Source organism: Antedon mediterranea, chromosome 1 (genome assembly GCF_964355755.1).
Source record: "Antedon mediterranea chromosome 1, ecAntMedi1.1, whole genome shotgun sequence".
NCBI classification, from domain to species: domain Eukaryota; kingdom Metazoa; phylum Echinodermata; class Crinoidea; order Comatulida; family Antedonidae; genus Antedon; species Antedon mediterranea.
The window spans coordinates 432,878-453,488 of NC_092670.1; the positions used below are offsets into that span (position 1 = coordinate 432,878).

General features: G+C 35.9%; 2 protein-coding genes across 2 annotated transcripts; both read right to left on the reverse strand.

Moving 5' to 3' along the window:
• Positions 1 to 523: 523 nt before the first annotated feature.
• Positions 524 to 8,418, reverse strand: LOC140045319 (synaptotagmin-17-like). Its single transcript, XM_072090176.1, has 5 exons — positions 8,177 to 8,418; positions 3,245 to 4,078; positions 2,464 to 2,584; positions 2,075 to 2,299; positions 524 to 1,767 (listed from the first exon to the last, which is right to left on the reverse strand). The coding sequence occupies exons 1-5, from the start codon at positions 8,192 to 8,194 to the stop codon at positions 1,631 to 1,633; spliced, it is 1,335 nt and encodes a 444-aa protein (XP_071946277.1). The 5' UTR covers positions 8,195 to 8,418; the 3' UTR covers positions 524 to 1,630.
• Positions 8,419 to 11,007: 2,589 nt separating this feature from the next.
• On the reverse strand, positions 11,008 to 20,494 carry LOC140051790 (dynein axonemal assembly factor 5-like). The gene is made up of 9 exons (XM_072097108.1): positions 19,628 to 20,494; positions 19,358 to 19,466; positions 18,279 to 18,511; positions 14,795 to 15,004; positions 14,537 to 14,689; positions 13,763 to 13,931; positions 12,756 to 13,054; positions 12,137 to 12,485; positions 11,008 to 11,678 (listed from the first exon to the last, which is right to left on the reverse strand). Exons 1-9 carry the CDS (start codon positions 20,492 to 20,494, stop codon positions 11,551 to 11,553), a joined length of 2,517 nt encoding a protein of 838 aa, XP_071953209.1. The 3' UTR covers positions 11,008 to 11,550.
• Between the last annotated feature and the right edge of the window lie 117 nt (positions 20,495 to 20,611).

Sequence of the window (20,611 nt, forward strand, 5' to 3'; positions counted from 1 at the left end):
TTAATTGTGCTATAGTAACCACTTTTGACATAAATGGTTACTATAGCATAATAAACATGCGCAGAGTCGAATAATGGGTTCTGCGCATGTCAATTGTGCTATAGTAACCAGTTTTATCGAAAAATAAAAAGGTCGAAAATTGGCCATTTTTGGAAAAATGGCAGATTTTCGACCCTTTCAGTTTTGACATAAATGGTTACTATAGCATAATAAACAATATGCAGAGTCGAATAATGCGTTCTGCGCATGTCAATTGTGCTATAGTAACCAGCTTTATCGAAAAAAAATAGAGCTATATTAACCAGTTTTGTCGAAAAATAAAAGGGTAGAAATTTAGTATCATTACGTTATGTAATTCTGCGCATGCCAGTTATGTTATAGTAACCAGTTATGTCAAAAAGTAAATGACCAAAACATCGACTTTTTATACATATTGTTGTATCTGCGCATGTCAGTTATGTTAAAAAATAAATGACCAAAACATTGACTTTTTAAACATGTTGAAGTATAATGCGCAGAACACGTTATGTAATTCTGCGAATGTCAGTTAAGATATAGTAACCAGTTATGCGCCAAATATACATTCAAAAGTATAATATCACCCGCCCAAATAGAACCAAAATGCACCAATTACTTAATACCAGATCCCAAAAAAAACTATCAAACTTAGCTAAATTTATTCATGAAATTTTGTATTTGTTTTAGTTAGATGTTGCTTTTCGATATATCAATTATGTATAAGACCAAATATTTATGTCTGGAAGTGTTTAGTTTGTTTCTGTATAAGATTGAAAGAATGTTCTTTCATACCCTGAAAAAGGGTCGATAAAGAAATAAAGAATCATTGTCATTGTCATTTTCATTGTCATTGTCAAAAAATAAATGACCAAAACATCGACTTTTTAAACATTTTGAAGTATCATGCGCAGAACACGTTATGTAATTCTGCGCATGTCAGTCATGTTATAGTAACCAGTTATGTCAAAAAATAAATGAGTATCATGCGGGCGAAATTTGGCCATTTAAAAAAGAAGTTTTACTGAATGGAAAGCGATATTTATTGGAGATATTGAACGGTATTCGTTAAATGTAGAGAACAATCTTGAGTTGACAAACTGGTTGACAAGGCGAAGTTGAGGTAAATAGAACATCGTTCAATGATCTAACACTACCTATTGGTAGACTACTGGATGCAATGTTACCAAACTTTTTATATGAAACACGCAAAACCAATAATATATTGTTATTGTTGCAAGGTATTGCTTTGTGCATGTGTTCCATGTCAACAACTAAACTTGTATAGCGATTTCCACAATGTTCATTGTGAATTATGTATATCTTAATAATATTATATAGATGTTGAGCACAGAGTTGTATGTTATCCGCGCTGCCAAAGATTATTAATAAAGTTAGATAATTGATGCCATCAAGTTATCGTGGTTCGCCATCCTCGTCCTGATGATCACCGGTTTAGTCACGACCGTAGTGACGCCATATGATGCGTAGTGACGCCTTATGACGCGTCGTGACGCAATATAACGCGTAGTGACGCCGTATAACGCGTAGTGACGCCGTATAACGCGTAGTGACGCCGTATAACGCGTAGTGACGCCATGTGGAGTGTAACGCATCATGAAGACATGGATGGGTTGGTCTGCATGGTGATGAGGCCGCCACATTGGTCTGGTGCTTTGAGTGCGTGCCATTGGGCGACAGGTGAACGCTGTGATTCAATCATTCGAAGCCAGTGTGTGTTTTCTGATAAACCTACAAGTTAAGGGACAACGAAACAATATTTTGGAAATGATACTTATAATTGGCCAAACTAAATTACGACGAAGAAGTTAGGGGCAACCTGCTTTTAAATAAATACAGGGTTAGGGTTGACCAAAACAAATTGTAACACTATTTTGGAAATGATACCTGATTAAAATAACGGCCTTATAATTGGCCAAACTAAATTACGACGAAGAAGAAGAAGGGGCAGGTTGACCAAAACAAATTCTGTTTTGTTATAAAAGAAGATAAGATCTACTAAATTCAATCAGACACGGTTAACAAGGTTCTCTCTCACCTGATGAGTATTTGCCTAAGTTGATCTGTCCCGTCACAGCATCTCGGCTTTTACAGTTATAGTCCAACACAGATAATACAAACACGATTTTATCCAGCGACGATGGCAACACGTTGAAGTGAAAACTTTCATTGAAAACGGGGTCAATTGTGTTTTTCTTCACTGAAGTCTTTTTCGTTTTTATTATTTTGTCCATTAGTATCAGTTGGATTTTAACAAAAGGATCTGAAAAGACAAATAACATTTGTTATAGCATTGTTTTTGTTGTTTTAATGTATGATGCAAAAATATCTTGACTGAATATCAGAAGACAGAGACACAGTAAGACAGAGAACTTGAAAATAGAAGAAAATTGTCTCATCGTTAAGTCAGTGAAGAAGTGTACTTACCAGAACCGCCATTGATATCTGTCTGAAGAAGCTGTTTAATCTTGATGACATCAAGCTGAAGACGCTGTGCAACTGGTAGGTAGTTCAAAGATATCAAAATGTCTCCACGTGTTGGATTATTCTATAGTTGTATACAGAGATAAGAAAAGACGTTTTAAAAGTCGTATCGTAAAATATAATTATACGTACGTATCTTAAGCTTGGTTCTTCTGACTAAAATGCAAATAATAAGGACGTAGCGCAACGCAAGTGATTTGGATTATTCTGACTGTCACTTGCCATTGGTCAACTAGCTTGCGTTGGTTCCCACTAGCGACGCAACGCAAGGACGTAACGCAACGCAAGTGATTTGGATTATTCTGACTGTCACTTGCCATTGGTCAACTAGCTTGCGTTGTGCTTACGTCGTTGCGTCCTAGACCTGGTATCATACTAAGTAATTAGTACACACATTTAGAATGGTAGGCCTATATAATCTTATGTGTAATTGTAATCTGTACTTTCACTGAAACTGATATTCTATTTATTAAGCGTTGTTCGTTCACCTTTTGGTATTTAAAATTTCTAAAAACGTGTTTGAAATAAATAATTTAAGAGCCGATTCTCGATTGTCATAATCTCATTTCTCTCGTAAATCTGTCTTGCTATATCATAGTTGACCTTTGCAATATAAGAAGCACTATCGAAAAACATGCTATTTAATTTGTTTTAAGATTATGAATGCGTGTGTTGAATAGTAGAGAACTAACTGCGTGAATGAGTTTAATCAAGCGTGACTTACATGCGCACTAGGCTGAAGAGCTTTCCATATATATGCACCTTTCATTAAATTAATTCCATCCAGTGGCATGGTATATTCACCAATCACACAATGTCTTGAATATTTATCAAAATCCTGAACAGACAAGTGTAGCAGTCTTCTTTGAGCTTCCCTGTACGCAAGATCAAATCGGAAACTTTCGTCAAAATCAGGAGATTGAGTCTTTGCTTTCACAACTGTCTGCTTCGAGTTTATTTGGTCTGGTAAAAGAGACACTTTGACATAAGGATTTGAATGCGCTAAATCAATTTTATCAGGATCATATACAACAGGCGGTGGCAAATCCCGCGCTTTCACAACTCTTACTAACAACTGTTCGTTTGTGAAATCATATCGAACACCAAAGTGAATCTTACCAAGATGTTGAATTTCGAGATCGTCTTCATCTTCCGGTACTCCATAAAGCTTGGGTTCAATTTGAGCATCAGAAAACTGATGAAAATCAGCCCCAAAACGCCTCGTTGGGGTCCGTGGCTGCACCATTTCAGAATTGGTCGTTGGTGACCAGAACTCAATCGGTTTCATATCGATTAACGGTGCAGGAATGCTGCATCGTCGATCTGTAGAAGAACGACGTGAATCGGAATTTGAAGATCGTCTAGAGGAGCCAACCGAAGGCTGTCGAACTGTTCGGCAAGGAGGTTCGGCACAGATCGGATAGCTGTCTCTTGAATCGGTAAATGCGTCGTCATCGTCGTCATCTTCGTCAACATGGGAAGAATAGTCACAAGGAAAACAAGACGAGGACTGACAGCAGATAAACTGGCTGAACTTTGACAGAATACCGGATCCAGTCTAAAATCAAAGTCAAAGTTTATTGTTTCACACAATACAATATACAGAACATACATTAATAAATACAATTGTGTGAGGAGGGCGCATTAAGCCAAGGCTTTAAGTTTGGTCCTCCAGATAAAAGATATATATTATTATTTAAGTGAGAGAAAAAACACTTCTTACTACTAAATAGTTTGAAATAAGTATTTGTTTGTATTTTGTTCTAAATCTCTGAATTGGTATAACACGATACAAAAGTAATGATAAACATGTCCCAAATGTACTCTAATATTTTATTGAATAAAAAGAAAATCATCTACTATAGGATCATCATCTATCATACAATAGTATAATTATGCACTGATGAAGGGCTATAGTGTTGCCCGAATCCTCTACTATAGGATCATCATCTATCATACAATAGTATAATTATACACTGATGAAGGGCTATAGTGTTGCCCGAATCCTCTACTATAGGATCATCATCTATCATACAATAGTATAATTATGCACTGATGAAGGGCTATAGTGTTGCCCGAATCCTCTACTATAGGATCATCATCTATCATACAATAGTATAATTATACACTGATGAAGGGCTATAGTGTTGCCCGAATCCTCTACTATAGGATCATCATCTATCATACAATAGTATAATTATACACTGATGAAGGGCTATAGTGTTGCCCGAATCCTCTACTATAGGATCATCATCTATCATACAATAGTATAATTATACACTGATGAAGGGCTATAGTGTTGCCCGAATCCTCTACTATAGGATCATCATCTATCATACAATAGTATAATTATGCACTGATGAAGGGCTATAGTGTTGCCCGAATCCTCTACTATAGGATCATCATCTATCATACAATAGTATAATTATACACTGATGAAGGGCTATAGTGTTGCCCGAATCCTCTACTATAGGATCATCATCTATCATACAATAGTATAATTATGCACTGATGAAGGGCTATAGTGTTGCCCGAATCCTCTACTATAGGATCATCATCTATCATACAATAGTATAATTATACACTGATGAAGGGCTATAGTGTTGCCCGAATCCTCTTACTATCCGGATCATCATCTATCATACAATAGTATAATTATACACTGATGAAGGGCTATAGTGTTGCCCGAATCCTCTACTATAGGATCATCATCTATCATACAATAGTATAATTATGCACTGATGAAGGGCTATAGTGTTGCCCGAATCCTCTACTATAGGATCATCATCTATCATACAATAGTATAATTATGCACTGATGAAGGGCTATAGTGTTGCCCGAATCCTCTACTATAGGATCATCATCTATCATACAATAGTATAATTATGCACTGATGAAGGGCTATAGTGTTGCCCGAATCCTCTACTATAGGATCATCATCTATCATACAATAGTATAATTATACACTGATGAAGGGCTATAGTGTTGCCCGAATCCTCTACTATAGGATCATCATCTATCATACAATAGTATAATTATGCACTGATGAAGGGCTATAGTGTTGCCCGAATCCTCTTACTATCCGGATCATCATCTATCATACAATAGTATAATTATACACTGATGAAGGGCTATAGTGTTGCCCGAATCCTCTACTATAGGATCATCATCTATCATACAATAGTATAATTATGCACTGATGAAGGGCTATAGTGTTGCCCGAATCCTCTACTATAGGATCATCATCTATCATACAATAGTATAATTATGCACTGATGAAGGGCTATAGTGTTGCCCGAATCCTCTACTATAGGATCATCATCTATCATACAATAGTATAATTATGCACTGATGAAGGGCTATAGTGTTGCCCGAATCCTCTTACTATCCGGATCATCATCTATCATACAATAGTATAATTATACACTGATGAAGGGCTATAGTGTTGCCCGAATCCTCTACTATAGGATCATCATCTATCATACAATAGTATAATTATGCACTGATGAAGGGCTATAGTGTTGCCCGAATCCTCTTACTATCCGGATCATCATCTATCATACAATAGTATAATTATACACTGATGAAGGGCTATAGTGTTGCCCGAATCCTCTGCTATTTTTTATGTCTGTTTTGATTTAGCTTTTTGCTTATTTTATTTTATTTATTTATTTATTTTATTTATTCGGTATATAAAAATATATTACAAAACGACAGTCAAGGACTGAAATGAAATGTATTACAAATGACTAAAAATTTGTTAAAATTGCTATAAAAATAGAAATAGTATCTTCATTGAGATCCAGCCACTGATACCCATAGCATTGTCATTATTTTCAGTAATTTGCCATTGGATTTATACAATAATAATAACAATAACTAATGCAATCAAATTATAATTATTAAAAAATATGACAATTTAATAACTAACAACATGAACTAAATATGTCAAAAACAGTAACATGAATACACACAAATTAGTTTTTCAGTGTGATGGTCTACTTATTATTAGGGCGTCTCGAATCTTACATCGAAAGAAATCTGTTCACAACTATAACATTAATCATGTTTTCCTGCAGAATACATCTAACACGATCGATTTGGTATCAATATAGGCCTAGTTAATCAGGCGATGGTCAAATCTCGCGTAATACCGTATTGTACATCGACTGGGAAACGAAATACGCAAGCTAGTGGGTTCTCACTAACGACGCAACGTAAGGACGTACGCGCAACGCAAGTGAGTTGACCAATGACAAGCTACTGTTCAAATAATCCACTTGTGATTGGTCAAATTACTTACGTTGCGTTACGTCCTTACGTTGCTAGTGGGAACCAAGCTTAAAGCTTGGTTCCCACTAGAACGTAACGCAAGGACGTAAACGCAACGCAAGCCTTTTAACCAATGACAAGCCAAGTTATAGACAGTTAGCAATCACAAGCGAATAAGCCATCGCTTGTGATTGGTCAATTCACTTGCGTTGCGTTACGTCCTTGTGTTGCGTCGCCAGTGGGAACTACGCTTTAGCGACAATTATATCACCTTTGTATATCTGTTTACCCTTGACGAGTTCGCGTTAATGCACTTTAACTGGACGCGGCAGAAACGTTGATGTGAACGCAAATGAAAAATAACACTCAACAAATCATTGGTTTAAGAACGGTCGAGCTGTTACTTAACTCCCTGATGGAGTGACTTAATGAGTAAAACTACTGTTAGAACAAGTATATAGGAACAGAAGACAGAAGGCCATGTAATAAGATATTACATCGCAAAGATAGACCTCAAACAATGCGTAATTATTATTTAGTAATAATTAGTTTTAAATTGTTCATATTTACTAATTGAATACAATTATATAGTGTAGATGCAAGGAAAAAGTCCATACCTAATAAAATACAATACAAATATACGGAAATAAGCATAAACTGTGTTTATACATTATTATTACTGTATACTGTATTCAATTTAGCATAATGACTGTGTTTATACATTATTATTACTGTGTATACTGTATTCAATTTAGCATAATGACTGTGTTTATACATTATTATTACTGTATATTGTATTAAATTTAGCACATTTGACACGTGATCTGGTCAAGCCCAATTAAGTGCACTCAAGTTGGAGGAGGTGTGGTTGTGACGAAGGAGGACTGGTGTGGTTGTGACGGAGGGGGGACGGAGGGGTCAACACGAATTATAGATTTTAAAATAAATCCGGTAATAATGTGGGTCTTCAGCGTACACTATTTTCCCCGTGTTTTCTTTTGTTTTTTACTGAGCCTGCTATTCTCTTTAAGCTTATAAAACAATCACATTAAACATTTACAATTTGTCCATCTTCTTCATAATACTAGCGTACTGAGTTTTCAGCGGCGGATTGCATTAACATTTCACGAAGTTAAGTTGTTTACCTTAACATGTCATTATTTTATTAATAAATGTTCTTACGACGCAAAAAGGTTACATGCACGATGTTCGCATAATAACTGCTTGCAAGATAAGCTATCCGGCGGCAGCTGCAGATACATGTCTTGACATTTAAAACACAATAACATTATCAATATACTCTAAATCATACTTATGTTTCTAACTCACATAAATTATTATACAAAGTAAAATATATCCACTTCAGATAAATAACATTACGTACCTTGGAATAAAAACCCATCTTACGTAATAATACTTCAGGTGAGCTAGCTGTAGATTTTTTTCAACTGCAGCGGACCAACAAAAGATGCACGGAATACCTTATAATTATTTAAAATATTAAAAACAACTCATTATTGATGGAAACAGATGCCGACTGCTGGTTAAATTGATTATAAATGTACCAGCTATTACAAGGCACCCTTCTACGAATCAACAATTAATCTGCAGCAACAATTTACGACGAATCCGTAATCAATTTTCCTTGGAAACCACTCGTGACGTCATATAATTATGTCTTTTTTTCTTACAGTTATATATTGCCTGAGGGCGCGCGTTCGTACCTTAGTTTAATAGCAAAAGATATAAAAAAAGAAACTAACCATAGTTTTGACAGACGGCCTCTGAAGAAATTGTGTCAATAAATTCGTCATTCTAAAAACGAACAAAAAATGTAGGCTAGCTCGTAATATTATTGAACATCGATCGATGACAAGAAATAAGTCATTAAAATCTAACAACTAAACAGTGTAAAAAGAATATATAGATCAGGGGTGGCGCCAGGATCTTCCCGACGCGGGGGCTACATTCCCCGACGAGGGGGCTATGCGAGCAAAGCGAGCATCACAAGGCTGGGGGCCAGGGGGCCGCCAAGGGCCCCCGGTGGGGGTCCAGGGGGCGAAGCCCCCGGAAGCAACGCGTTCTAGCGTCATTTGAGGTCATTTTAATCAGATTTAGGGTAGCCATTTTTTTCCATTTTTTATAATGCATAAATAAAATACTGCGTGCAAAAAAACGATGTGCGATGACTGTTTCAATCCATCTTTTTCAATTTAAAAAATAAAAGTTCAAAGAAAATTTAGAAAAATAGAGTTGGAGGTCCCGGAAATTGGACTTATTATACTTCAAAACATGGAAAAAAATATATAAGTCCCTATCATAGTTGTGACTGAGCTAAGAAATGTTTGAAAAATAGAGATGTTAGGTCCCGGAAAATGCACTTCTTGTACTTTGAAATATGACCAGCTTTATTGTTGGGGCTGAGCTAAGAAAATGTTTAAAACTAGAGCTGCAGGTCTTCAAAAAATTGCATTTTATACTTTGGAAACATCAGGCACAGAGGCTTAAAAAACGCAAGCGTAGACCTTTTTCAGTCGGGGAAATAAGTTTATTCCTCCCAAGTGTATGCCTGCGTACCATCTGGACTTCCGAGTGGTGAGAAATTCATGACATACAGGACATTGAAAATTTAATAACTTAGCTATAATAAGATGTTGGCTAAGCGAAAATGGCATGTTTTTTTGTTTAGTAATGGATGAAATATTTATTTTAGGTGCCCCACGGTACAGAAGGTTACTTGTAAATTAAAAAATTGGTGAACATACGAACAATTAACATAATTCGTTTTTGCTGTAACTAGTGTAGCGTACGTCGGCACAGTACACGACGTAACCGTCGGTAAACTTCGCCTGGAAAATAACTACAGTACACATTTTGGTCCCTGGATGGAACATGATATCACGACTCAACGTTGAACGATTCGTACAAAGGGATACCGCCAGACAAGTGCGTACCTATAGCTATTGTTTATAGTAGTAATTTAGATCGCTGGCAATAATGAATGCATATAAAGTGCATAATTTCACTCTGACGTACTCTCACGGTCAATGAAACGTCGAGGTTTTCTAGGCGCTGAAGCTACGAAGTGAACGCGAACGAATTATATTCCCCGACAAAAAGTACCCGAACCGTCGGTAAACTTCGCCTGGAAAATAACTACATTACACATTTTGGTCCCTGGATGGAACTTGATATCACGCGGCTCGACCCAACGTTGAACGATTCGTACAAAGGGATACCGCCAGACAAGTGCGTACCTAGCTAATGTTTAGTAGTGATTAGATCGCTGGCAATAATGAATGCATATAAATTGCATAATAGCACTCTGACGTACTCTCACGGTCAATGAGACGTCGCGGTTTTCTAGGCGCTGAAGCTACCAAGTGAACGCGAACGTTTTTTACTGTATATTATATTCCCCGACAAAAAGTACCCGTGTTCCCTTCGGTAACCGTCGGTACACTTCGCCTGGAAAATAACTACATTACACATTTTGGTCCCTGTATGGAACATGATATCACGCGTCTCGACCCAACGGTGAACGATTCGTACAAAGGGATACCGGCAAACAAGTGCGTACTAGCTATTTTTTAGTAGTTAGATCTCTGGCAATAATGAATGCATAAAAGTGCATAATAGCCCTCTGACGTACTCTCACGGTCAATGGAACGTCGTGGTTTTCTAGGCGCTGAAGCTATATGAAGTGAACGCGAACGTTTTTTACTGTATGTTATATTCCCCGACAAAAAGTACCCGTGTTCCCCGACGGTGGGGCTAGGCTCCCCGACGAGGGGGATAGAGCCCCCGTAGCCCCCCCCCCCCCCCGCTGGCGCCACCACTGATATAGATGTTAAGTAAAAGTGATTATGGAGTCCAGTAGTAGGTTAATACTTCAAATAGTATATATAGTGATTATGGAGTCCAGTAGTAGGTTAATACTTCAAATAGTTTATATAGTGATTATGGAGTCCAGTAGTAGGTTAATACTTCAAATAGTTTATATAGTGATTATGGAGTCCAGTAGTAGGTTAATACTTCAAATAGTATATATAGTGATTATGGAGTCCAGTAGTAGGTTAATACTTCAAATAGTTTAAAAACGCACGTTTTTCCCAAATAGCAACCAACATTCACCAAATGAATGAGTCCAAGCATAAATGATGATGTTCTAATATAAAACTGACTTTTTAAAATAAAAGATAACTTGAAAAAATATTAAGAAAAAATGTTGAAAATTTATTATAAATCCCACGTCATCACCAGTACTAAAGTACACTCACTTAAATACCAACATTACAGAAATAAGATTTCAAAACTGTTTAATAAAACGAACTAAGCGTGTGCAAAGCCACTAAAATGTACAAACTGTCGTACAGTAATTAATTCATATCCTTATTTCAATAAAATTATAAATGTGAGTATATGCTTAATTTTGTATTACTTTTGCTATACTTCATATTATTATCAATGATGGAGCCTATAAAATATGTACTTTTGCTGACCAAATTTCCATTAATTAATTAGTTTTAAGTTTATAGTAACATCAGGGAGTTGGTAACATCGTGTTAATTTTCTTTTCAACTCCAATCATGACCAAATTAAAGCATAAATATCTATTCTTTGTATTTTCCATTCACTAATCTGTCTGATCATAATGGATCTATTTGTATTTGGACATATACATTGGTTAGGTTACTTTCTGATATTTATATACAAATTGGTCAATTGGTGTGACTTATTAAATCAAGTTTTAAAAGATCATAAGATTGGTTTGAGATGGTCAGACAATTTCTGGCAGTAGATGTCAGTTCTGTGCTTATGTCGGACAGCTTCAAGTTCATCTAGTAGCAGTGATGGCTTGATTTTACCTGCTTCCTTTAACACATCTGTAAAACAAACAACAAAAAAGCATTGTTAATGTTCTAGCTGGTATTGACTGATAATAGACTCCAGAATTTGATGCTGGTAAAGTTTTAGTTAGGTTAATGTGGAAATATGTTTTTGTTGAATTTACAGGCTGCCTGGTTATAGTGTGAATAAACATCTATCATATCAACTAAAAAAATCCTTTTAAAAAGGTTTATTCAACAGAAACAAACATTTTTATTCCAAGGATGCACGATATAAGCTCTGTCTACACTATCATGTGACAAAAATGATGTGGCCATAATTATATGGCCACATTGATGTCGTATCACTACCATAATAAGGAATATCACACTTTTTTTTTGTCAAACTAGTTTAGTAGTGTAGACAGAGCTGTAGAATGCTTGCAATATGTGTTTTGTGATCCAAATATTTAATTTAGTCTAAATAAATAAAAAATGAATGAAATAAGTCCTACCAAGGAGTTGCTGTTGAATGTGTGGATCAGGATCATCAAGATGTACCAATAGTCCTTTATACATTTCTTGCAAGTGAGCACCATATAAGGACGTGTCATAGTTCACAGGAAAGCATTGGAAGTATATCAAGAAGGTCTTAGCAACAGCTACTCTGATGTCATCACTGCTGTCATCCAGTCGTTTTAATAACTCTACATAAAAACTGTGTAAGTGGTCTGGATCAAAGCTCTTCCCACAAACAAGTAGAAACTTGCTGAAAATACGACAAGTAATGAGTCTGGTAGATTTCACTTCGTCCTCTAGAAGGCTTTTCAACTGTGTCAACAGGTCTTTTGATAATTCAATTGTCTGAAAGAAAAATGTGTAAGGTGATTTATTAAAAAGACACAATGTTAGTATATGGCCTTATATATGTCCTTACAAAATGTTTTAATATTTTATGAAATATGTGGTGGTATATAATGATGGAAATTGTTTAATATGAATAAACAACCCGAGAGTTTTATAATTTTATTTAAGCTTTCTTGTTCCCGACACCCGACCTTTTCAGCTTTGGCTGCTGGTGGGAATTTGATGATTTTTAACAATAGTAAATAAATAAAATAAATAGTTTGGTACCTGTTTTTGAGTGAGAAGTTGACTTTGAAAGAGAGCCCAAAGGCAGGATACAGCTGTGGTCCTGACAGCTGCACACACTCTGCCTGCATGCCAGACACAATTTGGTAGTATCATGTCCTTAACTACTATAGTGGCAAAAGAACCAAAGCCTTGCTGGGAATCAATGGAAGCACCAGAATTCATCAACAGTCGTGATAAGAGTGAAAAGAACTTAAGTCGAAGTTCAGCATCTTTAGTTGGTTGAAGGTTTTCACTCAGCATGGGAATGATGTCCGTTAGAAGAGCACCGAGAATTACTCCTGTCAACAAACAGTTTTACATTCATTTATCATCAAACAATGGTCATTATTACAAATAATGCTCTAAACGAACACTACTATTAAATATTATTATTATTCAAAGTGTAATTCAAGAAAAGCATACAGGCAGCCAAATGCTGAAATGAGTACAATTTTACAGATATAAAAACTTTCAAATTAATGTAATAGTAATCAAACATTAAAAAACACATCCAGAACATTCAACACCTTATAATAAAGATTTATCATGTATTATTAGCGTTCATCACCATAACCATATATGGTAGGATTGTAAGGGTAAACCTTTTGTACATGCTTAATAATGTTCACTACTATTAAATGTTCTACACTGACCAAGAGATGGCAATTAACCACAACCCTGTGCGATAATTAACATCTTTGATTATCTACTTGTGAACTCTGAAGTCCTCCACAAGAAAGGGTTTCTTATGGCTGATAAGATTGGATTAAATTAAAAAATTTAAAATGCTTAACGGCCAATTTACACAGACAAGCGGTAACGTTAATACAAATATAGAATCTATGTTATTCATTATGACCATTTACACACAACACGGAGCAGACAGGTGGTTTCCGCTCAGGATAGATACATATTGTATGTGGAACAACCTATGCAGTTTTCCTCTTACTATTACTGTACTTCTCGTCTGTGTAAATTGGCCTTAAGTGTATTTAAATAAACAATACCTGCTTCAGTAAGTAAAGTGTCAAAAATTAAACGTTCCAAAGAATAATTGTTCCAATCCTTATAATTTCCCTTCAAAGTCTCCAGCAAATCTTTTGTATGTTTTTCATACAGTTCAGTTGTGTTACTCAAACCCTGGATGTTGGCAAGTGTTTTCAGTGAGATGTTGGCCTATTGACAAACCAAATTAATGTTTCACATTATGTGCAATTTTGAATCACATAACAAACATGGTAATTTACCAATTTCAACATTAAATGCATGTAGTGTCCTGTCAACAACTTTGCATGATTGTCACTCTCCTCTTTATCAGAATACTACCTCCTGTATCCACAAATTAAACATTATGTACAGAGGTAAGTCTATACTCTAAATATTGTCTGTCTTTGCATTGTGATTTTTACAGTTTTATTGTTTTTTTATAAGATTTTTAATGTCTTTTTTTGAAATGTTTTTTAATCTTCTATTGATCTAAAAAAAAAACAGGACCATATGTAAAACAAGTGCAATATCTATTACCTGATGATATGTAAAACAAGTGCAATATCTATTACCTGATGATATGTAAAACAAGTGCAATATCTATTACCTGATGATATGTATCATATGTAAAACAAGTGCAATATCTATTACCTGATGATATGTTTTTAAACAGTATAAATTTGTTTTTAAATAAATAAATAAATAAAAACAAATCCACAATATTAATAACTTTATCATTAATCTTTTTGTTTCTGTCTGTAAATGTGTTTGAATTCATTCAAGTTTATATTTACCTCAGTATGAATATGTGCATCTCGAGCGAGTGCCAGCATATTCAATAAGACTGTAAACAATTGCAGGCTGGATGACTGGAGTCTATCTGGATATTTACTTCCTGTTGACATGATGGCATTCACACAGGAAACTAGTTGCAGTTGGTACAATGCCTAACAGAGGTGCAAATGATTGTAAATGTTATATATAAAATTTCTGTAGCTGCTTCTTGGTTTAATAACAATTACACTGAAAAAAATTCTAATAAAAAAACTTACATTTTCAACTCGACAGACTTCAACCTCAGCTAATGTGGTTGATATTTCACTCATGTAAGCCTCAAACAAGTCAGGCCTTGAGCCTCTAATAATAGCAGCCAACGTCATGAGGACATGAGCACTTTGTGTGCTTTTCAGACTGGGTAAAATCAGTTTGCAGTACACCTCTGGACAAACATACCAGCCTACAATTTCAGCTGCTTTAATGACCTGAAATAATAAATGTATGAGCTTGATGGTTAGCAATAGCATGCCTTTTTCTTGTACCTCAAGTTCTGGGTTTAATGGCAGACTAGACTATTCCACTCCCTAAGTCTTGAATGAAACTTAAATATAGTTATAAAAAGCATGATATTTATTATCAGACACTGGCCTGATGTGTAGACTTAATTCAACTGAAAATGTTTTAGTCTCAACGATTATAGGCAACGTCTTATATAAGTCAAAGATGCTCTCCAGGTGGAATGCCATCCTGAGATGAGAGCTTTTAGTGTCAACGATTATAGGCAACGTCTTATATAAGTCAAAGATGCTCTCCAGGTGGAATGCCATCCTGAGATGATTAGTGGTATTTATTATTATTCAAGGTTTATTTATTTCAATTGTTCTTGCAGTTAATAAAAAACTGAATTACAACAATCTTGACAATATATAAAAATTGGATACATAATATAAAAACATTTAACATTAAATTGTACTGTACTTATGGGTTTCTTCTCTATAGGGGTGGTAACCATTCTTTAAATTCAGAATTAAAGGGGGATTCTGGGTTTAAAATTGCTTTTAAATATCGTTTATTTATTAAATAAAAAATATCATAACAATATAGACATGTCAGAATGAAGAAGTAATAACGAGAAATTAAAAAAAATTAATTTCATATACATTTTAGGGTAAATTCATGGAAAGTCTGTTTTAGCAGCTTAGGGAAGCTCATTAATATTCATGAGATATTCACAAAATCACGTCATCAGTGGATTCCAAACTCGCGACGTCATGTACGTTGTGTTTGTTAACTTCAAATCTCTCTCCGAGAGCCTAAATCATTTGTTTTCATGGGTGAGAGCCATTCTGACTAGGGATTCCATGCCACGATGGCTACGTTAAAACATTGGGGCCCATCATGGGCCTAGCTAGCCTACTAAACGATTGGCCCATAATAATAAAACTCGGTGGATTCCAAACCTATCCTATCAACCAAACTCCTAAACAATCTAAACCTAAAACATTCTACAAAATCGGCTGTAAATATTGAGGCAAAAAAGGTACGATCGCCGTCCGCACGTATGGTGTCCCGATCGTCTAAAAGTAGGCCTAAAATAGGCCTAGTTTACTCTCCAAGAAAGCAGATACTGCATCAAGCAAGTAGACCAGGTAGTAGGAAGGAGACCTAGCCGATTCGGCCCAGTTAAAAATTGAGCTAGCTAGTGTAGTAGACCCTATATGCGAATTGATACTACCAGGCCTTTTAATAAAGTATTATAGGCTTGTTAAAATTAGCAATATACTTATGTTTACAAATATTCCAACTCTCTCATTCGAGCTATATTATCTATACCATTCCGGTAGGTCGAGTCGACCTTCAACCAAATACTGTACATCGTTCATGTTGTGATTATAGACGGGGTATACTCGACCCGACCAGTTTGGTATTGTATACTGTATCTGCTTATCACGTGACATGCCAGGCATGGGCAGGTAGAGCACGTGTATCGTCGTCTCGCTCTCCCCGCTCAGCAGGAATGCATACGTTACGCTTCATTGATTTTGAAGGCTTTCCCTAAGTCAGTGCGAAAATCGGCAAACGTAAAGTGCAAACATATCTAATTTTTCACTGTTTTGATGAATTTTCATAGAAAATTGACTTTATAAATGGGAAGACCGACTAAAATTACATTAGATAAGTATAATTTCACAAAAGTAATTAATATGGTTAATGATAACGAGTCGTCGGAACATTGACCATTTCACGAATTTCCTATTCTGTAAACACAGTGTCATATCGCCGTAGCTGCACTTGCAATCTGGCCTCATTTCACAGCCTTCGTTCTGCTTCACTGGTCGCTCATATAAATTGAAACTTTTACCGTTCAAGAGACAAACAAATATATTTTACATTTTTTACTATTCATTTTAAACCCGGAACCCCCCTTTAAGTAAAGAAGTACCAAACTTAATACATAATTCGGTTCTTTGTTCCTTAAGGGGTTGTAATTTTAAAATCGAACAAGCTGCTTCATATGAGACATAATTGTGACCTAATGTGATTCGACACGCACGTTTTTGTACTCTTTCAATAGCATTGGTATGTTCATCGGTGAGGTTTGGGTGCCAAACCGGTGTAGCATATTCTACCACAGGTCTAACGTAACTTAAGTAAATCATTAGGTCAGGCTTTGGCAATGAAAATTTAGTGAGAAGTTTGAGCATATGAATTCTACCATTAGCACGTTTGATCATATCTTGAACTTGGAGGTTCCATTTAAGATCGGAACTAATATGTAGGCCTAGAATTTTGACGGAGTCAACCACATTGATAATCTCGTTATTTATACTTAATGGTTCAATATTAAGTGCTGTTTTCATAAAAGTGACATTCATAGAAGCACATTTACTTGGATTAAGTTTCATAAAATTTTCATTTCGCATTGTATACTTCCCGTGGGTAAACGATTGGGCATTGTCTAGTTAAGAACTGGAATGCCTGCTGCAACTGACGTGAGGTTGTTATTTATCAGATTAGCAGCAGCTACATAGTTTTTTTCGTCAATATCTGGAGGTATGTGTATTTTAACACAACTGGTTTTTCCGGCACCTGCTAATTGTTTAATTTCTTTGTGCCATTGTGCTGGATTACTTTTTTTATGTTTCTCAATACGCGTATGGTAAAAATCTTTTTTTGCAAGCGATACCTCTTTGATAATTTTATTTCTTAGTTGTTTCATATTTTCCTTGTTTTGGGACCGAAACGCTATTTGTCTTTTCTGTATTAATTTCTTGATTTTTTGTGTCATCCACGGTTTATCCCTCGTAAATCGTTTTACAGTTTTTTTCCGGGAAATGGGAGTTGATTGATTTGGTGAGTAATTTGGTAAAACGTGTCACACTTATTCTGGACGCCAATAGATTCCGATACAGCTTTCCAATCTTCATGGACGATCCAGGATCCGAATTCGCGTATGCTGGATTCCTTTAAAGTAATTGTAATATTGGCTTGTATCTTTAGGTTTCCAAATTATTGAGTTATGGTCACTAACACCAATAGGTGGGTATTTAGTACAGTCTTGTTTATTTTAAATTAATTTATGTAATGTAATTTTACTTTCTATGGACCAGAGACACCGAACTAAAAGATTGAATGAATAAAAAAGATTGAATATATATTGTTGTACCAACTGCAGATTGATTGAATTATCCACCCTCTGGTTAGATGTACTGTATATGAAATACTAAATGATCAACAATGAACCTCTTGAATACATACCCTTTTTACAATCTCTGGCTCCTCGTCTGCACACGCTCTGTACATTCCTGTCAGTAATTTCTCCATGTGTTGTGTGCTATTGTCCTCAGAATTGATGAGCAAAGTGTGGAGTAATTTCACAGACATCAGTCGGTTAGCAACAGTCCAGTCAGTTAGGTCTTTCAGAAGGCCTGGTAAAATCTTGGACATATTTCGGAAAATCAATGTACGACATCCAAGTCTAGGCCTAGAAGCTGAAAAAAAATTTGAAAGAATAATTCATCTTTTGACAAATTGTTGTTTAATATTTTCTTCACATTGCTTGCACACCTCCACTATCATAGTATGATCATAGAGATATTATATAATATCTCTATGGTATGATGCACACCTCCACTATCATAGTATGATGCACACCTCCACTATCGTAGTATGATGCACACCTCCACTATCATAGTATGATGCACACCTCCACTATCATAGTATGATGCACACCTCCACTATCGTAGTATGATGCACACCTCCACTATCATAGTATGATGCATACCTCCACTATCGTAGTATGATGCACACCTCCACTATCGTAGTATGATGCACACCTCCACTATCATAGTATGATGCACACCTCCACTATCATAGTATGATGCACACCTCCACTATCATAGTATGATGCACACCTCCACTATCATAGTATGATGCACACCTCCACTATCATAGTATGATGCACACCTCCACTATCATAGTATGATGCACACCTCCACTATCACAGTATGATGCACACCTCCACTATCACAGTATGATGCACACCTCCACTATCGTAGTATGATGCACACCTCCACTATCATAGTATGATGCACACCTCCACTATCGTAGTATGATGCACACCTCCACTATCATAGTATGATGCACACCTCCACTATCATAGTATGATGCACACCTCCACTATCATAGTATGATGCACACCTCCACTATCGTAGTATGATGCACACCTCCACTATCGTAGTATGATGCACACCTCCACTATCATAGTATGATGCACACCTCCACTATCATAGTATGATGCACACCTCCACTATCGTAGTATGATGCACACTTCTTACCAATTCCCGGCGCAATCTCCAATTCTTCAACAAAATTAATTTTATTCTTCAATTCTTCCTCATTCTCTTCTTCATACTTGGCACCAACTTCATCCCACAGTTTGTAAGCCTGCAAGAAAAAAAAAATTTCAATAAATCAACTGTTTCAACAATTCATTGTTTTGGCCACAATTAATTTTCTTTATTTTTTATTGATGAGAATGTGATAGATAGTATATAGTATTTTTAATAACTTCCTATTTTTTAGAAGGTAGAAATCATAACAATAACCTTTTGATTAATATCTGGAAGTTCATCTGATTGGCTGGTTAGAAGAATTGGAATTAATTTATGATGGAACGAATAGCGGTCAACAAATTCCAATAGCCACCACCCGACAATCTCTGTGATGGCTAGCCGAACCGATGGTGCATGATCAAACAGACGTTGCGTAAGATGAGAGATAACATTTTCCATAGGCTTGTGACTTCCAAATTGTAAAACGTCTCCTATCGTAATGATACACTGTACTCGTACTTTGGAATGTTGATGGCTGATACTTTGAAGAAGTGGGTTTATTAATGATTCGGACTGCATATGGAAATGTTCTGGAATCCCTCTTGCAACCTTACATGTGCACACACAGCTCTGTTTGCGAACCTCTGCATACGGATCTAATATTGTCCTTTCCATAATCTTAACAATGTCATCCAGGTATGGCGCAATCTTCTTGTTTGTCAAATCAACCGTTTTCGTCAACAATTCAACCAAATTAAGCCTTAATTCTTCTGCATTTTCCACAATATCTTGATTCCCTAGCCGCTGAACTATTGTTGGTATCAGGTATGGGAGGAACATTTCTGGATTCGAAACACTCTCCATAAAATCACCCACTAACAAAATAGACAGCTCCCTACATTTTTCAACCTGATCTCCTATACTTTTCAACAGCGGCTTCAATAACCCATCAAAAACCCTTTGTAAAACATCTTTTTCTGGCAATGGAATCCGACCTAATGTTTCTTTTCTCATTCCATCAAGTGCCCTTTTCTTTACCATTCGTGTCCCTTCATTTAAACAATTTACATGCCTTGCAACAGCTTGTAAAATAATATTAGATTTAATTTCTACACTTCCAACTTCTGAATTGTCCGCCATGTTGTTGCTTAGGACGCACACAAGTGGCCTAATAAATGTTGCCACTAACATTAACTGTACTTATATTTTAAATTTATCAACTGTTTATGACATTCAATTATACAATATTGAGTTTCT